Source organism: Silene latifolia, chromosome 5, assembly GCF_048544455.1.
Source record: "Silene latifolia isolate original U9 population chromosome 5, ASM4854445v1, whole genome shotgun sequence".
In the NCBI taxonomy this organism is placed as follows: domain Eukaryota; kingdom Viridiplantae; phylum Streptophyta; class Magnoliopsida; order Caryophyllales; family Caryophyllaceae; genus Silene; species Silene latifolia.
Window position 1 is genome coordinate 15,344,137 of NC_133530.1, and position 10,655 is coordinate 15,354,791.

A 10,655-nucleotide genomic window follows, 5' to 3' on the forward strand; every position below is an offset into this window, starting at 1 on the left:
CATAGCAATTAGAGGTGTAGCAATTTTGTAAACCGTGCAACGTACGGGCACAAAATCTAGTATAAAATATTAGGTTATTAAAATAAAATATTTTTTTGCTAATTTATTAAATAATTTTATTGGCCTTTTTGTAATTGGACTTGTCTTACACATAAAGTGGTCTTATATAACAATTGGTATTTTAAATACTACTCCGTATTTGTGTGTGTAAGACCACTTTATTCATAAGACTATCCCATTAGTTTAAAGCCCAAATAAATTAGTTAATAAACTTGTAAAAAAATATTTTATTTTGATAACCTAAAATTTTATATTGATGAATTGTATATTTAGATATGTTAATTTTCATCGTAAAATGTTGAGTTGTTAAAATAAAATTAAAATATAAATAAACGGTATAACCGAACCTAAACCCGACAATCAACTCTGTAGTCTGTACTGTGTACTCTCCCTCTATGCTCTCTCTCTTCTCCCTTGTGTTTCCCCTGCGACACTGTGCACTACTGTCTACTGCAACAACAATCCAACATCCCTGCTGTTTCAGGTAACACACATCTGCAGTATTTCTTTGTATCATTCATTATTTTGTGCTTATTTCACTCAATTCACAACATTTTTTCAATCAAATCATGTATTTGAAAGATGGGTGTTCCTAATTACTGAAAATTAACAAACCCTTAATCCCATTTCTGCTCAATAAAAAAATCCCAAATCCTCATACTCCAGCATACCTTGAAACCAGTAAAACCAATCTTAAAGAACATGATGTTGTGAAGAAATTAAGGCAAGAATCTGATATTAGCTTAGCTGTTAGTTATTTCACATTCGTGTCGAATTCTAATGCGTTTCGACATACCTCGGCTACGTATAGAACCATGGTTCAGAAGCTTGGTAATCATGGGGAAGTTGATGGGGTTCAGTATTTGTTACAGCAGATGAAATTAGAGGGTGTTGTCTGTACTGAGGAATTGTTTATTGATGTTATTCAGATTTTTCGGAATTTGGGTTTGGTTGATCAGGCTTTGAAAATGTTTTATAGGATGCAAGATTTTGATTGTAAGCCTACTATTAAGATTTATAATCATGTTTTGGATTGTTTGCTTGCGGAAAATAAGTTTAAAATGGTTAATTTGATTTATAGTAATATGAAATAAGATGGGTTGGAGCCTAATGTGTTTACATATAATGTGTTGTTGAAATCTTTGTGTAAGAATCGTCGTGTTGATGGTGCGCTGAAGTTGATTAATGAAATGTCTAAGAAGGGTTGTTCACCAGATGATGTTAGTTATAGTACGATTGTGTCTTGTCTTTGTAAGGATGGGAAGGTTTAGGAAGCTAGGGAGCTTGCGGATTCTCTTGAACCGGTTTTGCCTGTTTATAATGCTTTGATAAGCGGGTATTGTCAAAGTCGGGATTTTGTTGAGGTGTTTAGTTTGTTGAATGAAATGTTGGGTAAAGGGATTGATCCTAATGTGATTACATACACTACAGTTATTAATTCCCTATGTGATTCTGGGAATGTTGAGTTGTCAATGGCCGTTTTGGGGATGGTGTTTTGTAGAGGATGCTATCCCAACATTCAGACATTTGCTTGTTTGATCAAGGGTTTTTTCTCTAGAGGAAGACTTTATGAAGGCTATGATGTTTGGAAGAGAATGGCTCTGGAGTCTGGAGGGAATCGAGCCAAATACTATTGCTTATAACACTTTAATAAATGGGTTGTGCTTAAATAGTTCGATGGTTGAAGCGGTGTCTTTTCTCCAGCAAATGGAGTCTAAAGGTTGTAATCCAAACGTGACAACGTATAGTACACTTATAGATGGTTTTGCAAAGAAAGGAGACTTCATTGGTGCATCTGAAATGTGGAATAAAATGATAAGAAGTGGTTGTCAGCCCAATGTTGTAGCATACACTTGCATGGTGGATGCTCTTTGTCGAGTCGGAATGCTTGACCAGGCACATGACCTTATTGGCTGTATGACACGGGAAAATTGCGCCCTAAATACTTTGACATTCAATGCTTTGCTGAGAGGTTTATGTCAATGTGGAAGAGTGGATTGGGCTATGGAGGTTTTTGCTTCAATGAGAAAGTATAGTTGTTTGCCAAACGCCACAACATTCAATGAGCTCTTGGATGGCTCTAAATCTATTTAGGGAGATGGGGAAAATGGGTACAGAATGGAATTTGGTGACATACAGTACTAGTATCCACGGGTTTTGTCGACTTGCGAGGTTTAAGGAGGCATTTATGGTATTTGGCAGAATGCTGAGAACAGGCTCTAAACCTGACTCAATTACTTTTAATATTTTGATTCATACTTTTTGCCAGAGGGGTCAAGTCAAAGGGGCCATTCAGCTGATGAATGAAATGAAAGCCCGAGGGTTGCACCCAGACACGGTGTCATATACTAGTATAATTTCTGGTCTTTGTAAGTGGAATGGCATCAACGATGCAGTCAGTTCGCTAGAAAAAATGGTCAGTGAAGGCGCTCTCCCAAATTTTGCTACATGGGATATATTAGTTCGGTCCTGCACTTGTGAAGTTGGTAATTCACATCTTATTCAACTGGTTGATTATCCCCAATGATGCATAAGATCCTGTATTTGACCGTGAAAAATTGCTGTAGAGTCGACTCCCATGCTTACTCACTTTAACATGCTATGGTAAGTTTCATACATTCTCTGGTAACTTTGAACTTTGTACTGCTATGACTGAATTGGTGAAGATTGTTTGATATGCTATGGTAAGTTTCATAGGTCTATGGCTATCGGAGAACGCCGAGAACTAATGAGAACAAGGATTTGAGATTGGCGGATAGGGTGAGTGTTTGATTTTTTTTTTGCGGATTGTTCCCTGAAACCAGACAGATGAAAGTTTTTCACCATACACATAATAATGTGATGTTCTATCATATGAGAACACTAGAGCGTGAAAGAAAAAATAATCCGTGAGGAGCAACTTAACTCATCCTCTGTGGTTCTGTGCCCATTCATTTAGGCATATATATTATATAGAATGTTTTCGTGTCGTTGAATGTGAATATGAATAGCTGTATATAAAATTGGACGAAATTTATTTGTAGTCATGGATGAAGCTGGCAATCATCTCTATGATTCTTGAATTGTGCTGTAAATATTATTACTCCCTTGGCACATATATTGACGTCTTTTGAGTTTTGTCTATTAATCTTTCCAAACACGCATACATGTACGATGTTAAATTCATAATGTGTGATTTTATTGAAATAATTATTTTCACATCATCCTTTAAATAGATAAATTATTGAGCTATACGCACAGATGTAGAAAAGACCATAGCCTACACGAAAAGTTCACTTGCAAAATTTAATAAGAAACATTAACATAGATTGGATGTCTGCAACCATATAGACAGTTACATGCTCATATATGACTACTAAATTAGGTTTTAACAATCTTGATGTAATCTTCATGAATCGACAAGTTGTGTCCTTGTTTTCCCGATTACCGATACCATGTGACCTTATGTTCCTGCACAAGCAGGTTTAAATTTATCTCATAGTACAAAAAACCGCTGTTACTACTGGATTTCAGATTCAGTTCTCCCCTTTTGTCCTTTTTTCACTTATATTACATGTTCTTATAAGGTCTCACAATGATTTATTCATAGCAGGTTATAAAGTTGATAGAGAAGGTGAATTTTTATTTTACCTCTTGGTAAATTACACAACTTGTCTAGCATTGCCAAGGCCGTCTCTAGCTACTCGAAGCTTGCTTATGGCATCACTTATCTTCATCCGATCTTGTGGTAAATGTTTGGAGCATGAAAGTCCAACATTAATCAGAGACTTCATGCATTCTACTTGTCGGTGAGGAATGGCTTGGATTGCCCTTAAGTCATCGACTTTTTCGGTCATTTCATTATCTTCAAGGTTTGGGTCTATAATGTCCAAGACATTGCCAGGTAATGCGCCCTCTGCATATATTTGTAGATTGAATTCTTCTTGGAAGATGTTATCTGTTGGTCTTTTTCCTGTCATCAACTCAAGGACAAGTATTCCATAGCTGTAGACATCACTATTTGGAGACGGTTCATTTCCCAAGCCGTACTCTTTTCATGGAAAACAACAAATAACATAATATCAAAGATCAGTCCCTTTGGAAAATGAGGTTGGAATTGATGAATTTAATGCATATAGACTTTATTGTTACCTGGAGCAATGTAGCCAATCGTTCCCCTGATTCCAGTAGAACTACTTTGATCGGGATGTCGAGGCTGAGCAAGAAATTTTGCCAGTCCAAAATCTCCAACACGGGCAACCATGTCATTGTCGAGCAGAATATTGCTTGGTTTTAGGTCACAGTGCACAATAGGAATTTCACAATCATGATGGAGATAGCTGAGTGCATGAGCTACATCAATTGCTATATCCACCCTCTGAAGAAGAGTCAGCCTTTTCGCTCCTTTTCCATGTATCCAGTCATCAAGATTTCCATTGGGCATAAACTCATAGACTAGAGCTTTGAAATCGTTTCTCTTAAAATCAATGCTAGAACAAGTAGTTATTATCCCTACGAGATTTCGATGACGAACATTCCGCAAGGCGTTGCACTCCGCCATGAAACTCTTGGATGCACCTCGAGAGTTTAGATTGAGCACTTTAACAGCAATTGTCTTTCCATCTAGGTTACCTCTAAACACAGACCCGAAACCACCAGAACCGATTAGGTTTTCTTTAGAGAACCCATTTGTTGCTTTGAGTAGCATGTCGTAAGACACTTTCATAAATGCTTTCCCCGAGGAATGCGAAGAATCGGGCACCCTTTTCTTTCTATAATAAGTGAGGTATAACCATATCACAATGACAAGGGCTACAACGAATGAACATAAGATGGGAACTATCACTTTGAGGGTATGAGTCATACTTCTTCCTTTCTTCATTTCCTTGGGTTTCATGCATCTTGGTAAATGCAACTTGGGAATACCTCCACAGAACTTGCTATTTCCGTCAATCGCAATTGCACTTGTGTTGGCGAAGATCCCTTTAGTTGGAACTTCACCCTCAAAACTATTGTAAGATAAGTTTAGCATTTGCAAGGGAAATTTGGTGAAATAGTTGGGGATTGTGCCAGAAATATTGTTCCGAGAAAAATCAACAGTTTGGAGGTTACCTAATGAGCTGAATGATGACGGAATATGTCCTTGTAAATCATTAGCATGAACATCCATGGTCAAAAGCTGAGAGCAATCACCTAGACCATACGGAAGTACGCCTGACAACTTATTTTCGGACACATTAAAGTTTACTAGATTAGTCTGCTCGCTGATCTCTTGTGGTATTGATCCTTCCAAAAGATTGTTAGATAAATCTACTATTGTAAACTTAGCCAGCCCTTTGAAGAGCCCGTCCCCTAACGTCCCATTTAGGTGATTGGATGATAGATTCAACTCTAATAAGCTTTTGCAGTGCGCTATGCTTGGAGGTATCATCCCTTCTAACTGGTTGTTGCTTAGACATAATCTACTCAAACGTGGTAAATTTTTGAAAGTGTCGGGAATAGTGCCTTCGAGTCTATTGGAGCTAAAATCAAGCATTTCAAGGTTTTGGAGTTTTCCTAAATCACGAGGAATGAATCCGGTTAATTCATTTCCACCTAATAATAATGCCTGAAGGTTTATTAGATTGGTAATACCTACAGGAAGCGTCCCGCTAATTCTATTGGAACTTAGATAGAGTACCTGTAAACTTGTGGAAAGATTGGCTATGGACTCGGGTAATACTCCTGTGAATTCATTTCCGAACACCTCCAAGATGTTCAAATTGCTGCAATTAACAAGGCTACCTACAAAATTGATGTCACCTTCAAGATGGTTGGCTGACAAACCTAAAACACGAAGATTCTGAAGAACTCCAATATCATGCGGTACCCTTCCTACAAAGTTGTTTGCATCTAGGCTGAGCGTCTGCAAGTTTCTGAGGTTCAACACCGAGTTGGGAATTACTCCAGAGAATTGATTAGCAAAAAGATTCAAAATTTCCAGATGAGGAAGTTTAAGGCCTATATCAGGTGGAATTTCCCCATGCAAGTTGTTGTACCCCACAGATATATCCGTAAGCATGGAGCAGTTTAAGATGGACGCTGGAATTGTACCAGAGAGCTGATTCCCTACGACAACAAGGTAATTCAAGTTTCTCATCTTGGCAATGCTCGGAGGAATATTTCCGGTGAAAGCATTGTAAGCCAGACTGATTATTTCTAAAGACGTAAAGTTTGAAATGACCTTGAAAATAGGTCCTGTGAAATTATTTAAGAACACCGATAAGTACGTGAGCTCAGACAATGCTGCTAATTCCATTGGAAAATTTCCTTCTAGTTTGTTGTGTCCAACACCAAGCATTTTGAGTCGAACACAAGCCGATAAGTTGGCTGGTAGACCCCCATTAAGCATGTTATAGACAAGTCGTAATTCTTGCAGCCTGAACAAACGACCAATCTCAGGTGGGATTTGACCGACCAAACTGTTGTTGGAAAGGTCTATTACTTGGAGAAAACTCAGGTTTCCTATGAAGGGAGATATAGTGCCTACAAGGCCGCTTAAACTTAAATCTAACGCAACCACTCTATTATGTTTGCGGCCACAGGTAACTCCCTTCCAATAACAATGGTGAAGCGAGTGGTTCCACGTGCTGAAAATGCCAGCAGGAGGATCCGTTAGCTGACTCCTGATAGCCAGGAGTGCAGCATGGTCCGTCTCATTGCCTACATGGTGAGCACTATTCACGGCTCGTGTGGGTTCAAGATACTGCAATGAGATAATAATAATAAGGAAGATAATATTAGTTAGTTTTTTTATGGGTGTTTTCATTGTATTTTCGGTGTTTGAGATGGGTATACTGCTCTGTTTTTTCTCAGTTTATTTATAGTGTTGTTTCTTTTGCACTATATGGTCCATAACAGAGGAAAAAGGAAGCAAGTCAACTACGTTTGACGTAACACGTAACTAAGTCAACTAAGTTGTGGACACTATTCTATGCCTATTATTATCTCAAGCTTGACTTGCGCGACCTTACTTTCCGTTTGGATTGTCGGCTTTTCATGATTGCAATTTCTGTGTTATCAAAAGTCAAAACACAATGGACTAATGTTGCTAGAGCTGGCAAACAATGACACGAATCAGACAACACAAAAATACAACATGAAATTAGTTAATTAACGGATTTGAGTAGAGGTTCTATTTGTGTAAGTGAGTGATGATTTTCGCAGTACACATTTTACTCATTACAGTACACTGTTTACGATTATACCCCTCTCATTTCCTCTCCTTTCTCTCTTATTTCTCTCTAACTTTCTCCTCCTAATTACAACTTTCTTTAACTTCTCATCCATGACCGCCGCCATTAACCATGACCGTCGTCAACCACCCTTTATCACCGTCAACAACCGCCACGATATAAACATACTGCGTAAATAGTGTTATAAAAGAAGAAGAAAAATACTACGTTGTAAATAAATTTCAAAAATAAATGTACTACGAAACCGCATTCAAGTTCTGAAAGACAGGAAACGGGCGTACTAGATGATCCACCCCATTCATACTGCAAATTTGCAATTGTACTGCGCGTTTAGGTTTGTCACCCTGTTTGATTTGTGTTGATATAAAAAAACGAGACATATAAAAAGGGTAGATTGGGATTTAGGACTCAAATCTTTGCCGAATTGCCGTCATCCCTTCATTTCTAATTAGAACAAACCCAAAACTCATTTCTATAATAAACCCTAAATTAAACCCAAAAAAACTCATCAAAATTGTAAGAAAGAGATGAATTTTATCAATTATAATGCAATTAGCGAATTAAACGTATGTTTTAACACCCAAATTATCATCCTTAATTGAAGATATTTGTTTATTTTGAGATGAGGTAGGGTTATCAATAGAGGGAGAAATATGTTTGATGATTTTTAGTCAGGGGCAAGTAATGGAAAGTAGAATACAAAAAGTACTGTAATGAGTAAAATACTTACTGCGAAAATAATTAAGTTAATTTGGCAGGGTTTGGGTTAAACTCTCTAAACACGAAACCGACAAAAATGTTTTGTTTATAAGTTAATCTTATTTTTTATTGATCCTTTGTTTTATTGTTTACACACAAATATATTTAAACTAGATTACTGCCAATCAATGGATAGTGATAGGGCGTCACCGGGTGACGCCCAAATTGGGTGCCACCCTTTCACAACCATTTTTAATGGAAGGGGTCCCCACTTACCCCATGTGAAAGGGTGGCGCCCAAATTGGGTGTCACCCGGTGACGCCCTTTCATTTTCCTTTCTGTGTAATCAAAACATAATGGTCGGTCAATGGAATAGTGTAGTCTAGTCGAAATTGTTCAATTTGTAGCTTTATGACTACTCTTTTGTCTTCTTTGTTCAGTTGGCTGTCAATGCTACACCCCCAAGTCTTGAGCTATACGGAGTGAGAATTATAGACTTAGTAAACGGGTCAACTAAGTTGGGTTCAGGTCAGTTCGAGTTGGTCAATTTCGATTTTGTGGGTCAAGTTGGGTCTGGCCAGGTTATTTTAGGCTCGGTTATTTTCGGGTCAACTATTATCATGTTTTTCATGGGTAATAATCGGTGTGCAACAATAAAAATTCGGGTCAGGTTATATTGGATCGTGTAACCTCGGGTTCAGATCAAGCCTGGGACTTGAGTTCTGGAGGGGTCGGGTACGGATCGGGTCATGCGGTTTTGGTTAATTTTGCCAGGTTTAGTTAGAAAGCAAGAACAAGAAGATATTAATAGATGTTTAACAAAGTTTATTAATGACTCGACCAATACTTGAAATTATGGTTGTGGATTCGAGTGTATTATTTTGTCACTGTAAATGGATTCAAAAATTAGGTGATATTTACTACTTTTCTGTTAAAATCATGGGTAGAATACCTCGAAGGTTTTTATTAGTGTCATTATTGTATGGCTAATGGTAAGGGAAAAGCTTATACACATACCTCTTGTTAAACTAAACAATTAGTCTTGCTGAAGATGGGTCGGAGCAAGTGACGGATAATGTCATTTACAAAACGGATAGGGGGAACAAGGTGGGGGCACCCCCATGTGATTCCCTCTCTCTCTATTTAGGTCATTTGTGAGGGAAAATGGTATCCGTGCTTGGGTCGGGGCACCCCCATGTGCTCGGGTCGGGTCGGGTCCTTTCGGGTTTCCGAGTTGTTTCGGTTATGTTTGTCGGGTCATTTTTGGGTCAAGCGGGTCAGGTTGTTTCGGGCCGGGTCATTTTCGGGTGAATGATTAAGAGAAAAAAAAGGCATTTAAAATCTTTTGGGATCAATTAACGTTATGTTTTTTGGGTCATTTTTGGGTTGGGTGGGTTCAGATCAATATCCGGTCGGGTCTAGATCGGATTCGGATCACTGATCATCGAGTCATGTCGGGATACGGATCGATTTCGGGTCATTGATCATCGGGTCATGTCGGGTTACGAGTCACCATCAAGTCAGGCCAGATCGGTTTCGGGTTGCAATATTATCGATTCCTATCGAATCGAGCTTGCACGAGTTCGAGTCGGGTCAGACTTGTCAGCTCTAAACAAGAAACACAATGTCTATATATATTTTCAAAATTCTTCTGTCAAACTTTGCACGGATTTTAAGCATATTACACGTGAGGGAAAAGCTTGGCTCACCTGACAGTTGGTGTTATTTAGCAATTACGTCAACCAACTTTGCTCTCTCGTCTCTCCTCAGACCTCAGTCCTCCCTTGTGTTTCCCCCGCGAAACTGTACACTAATGCACCAACATCCTTGCTGTTGGCCATTGCTGGTAAACACACATTTACAATTTTACACTTTCTCTCTATTTACATTCCTTTAAAATCTTGTGTGTAACTTTGTTTCATTTGTAATTCACAAAAACTTGTGAGAGACTGTCTCTAATTTCCGGTGCATTTGCATGTTCCATTATTCGTAAACGTATACCCCTAATTCTGGGCACTTGCCAATTTCTACTTAATTAACTTAATTCATTCTCATTCTGCATTTAAATCATGTATTTGAAAGATGGGTGTTCCTTTTTATTGAAAATTAACAAACCCTTAATCCCATTTCTGCTAATCAAAAGAATCCCATGTTTGCTTGCGGAAAATAAGTTTAAGATGGTTAATTTGATTTATAGTAACATGAGGAAAGATGGGTTGGAACTTGGAGCCTAATGTGTTTACATATAATGTGTTATCTTTGCGTAAGAATCGTCGTGTTGATGATGCATTGAAGTTGCTTGGTGAAATGTCTAAGAAGGGTTGTTCACCTGATGGTGTTACTTATACAACGATTGTGTCTTCAAATTTATCTCAAAGTATGAAAAACCATTGTTACTGCTGGAAATCAGATTCAATTCTCCCCTTTTACCTATTTTACAGTATACATAATATATGTTCTTCTGAGGTCTCACAGTGATTCATTCATAGCAGGTTAAAACTTAAAAAGCTGATGGAGAAGGTGAATTCTTATTGTACCTCTTGGTAAATTACACCCTTTGTCTAGCATTGCAAAGGTAGTCTCTAGCTACTTGAAGCTTGCTTATGGCATCACTTATCTTCATCCGATCTTGTGGTAAGTGTTTGGAGCATGAAAGTCCAACATTAATCAGAGACTTCATGC

General features: G+C 38.1%; 1 protein-coding gene and 1 pseudogene across 1 annotated transcript; one reads left to right on the forward strand and one right to left on the reverse strand.

Moving 5' to 3' along the window:
* Nucleotides 1–406: 406 nt before the first annotated feature.
* Nucleotides 407–6,924, forward strand: LOC141656829 (pentatricopeptide repeat-containing protein At3g48810-like; annotated as a pseudogene).
* Nucleotides 3,691–6,847, reverse strand: LOC141656827 (uncharacterized). The gene is made up of 2 exons (XM_074463882.1): nt 4,192–6,847; nt 3,691–4,090 (listed from the first exon to the last, which is right to left on the reverse strand). The coding sequence occupies exons 1-2, from the start codon at nt 6,845–6,847 to the stop codon at nt 3,702–3,704; spliced, it is 3,045 nt and encodes a 1,014-aa protein (XP_074319983.1). The 3' UTR covers nt 3,691–3,701.
* Nucleotides 6,925–10,655: the final 3,731 nt, after the last annotated feature.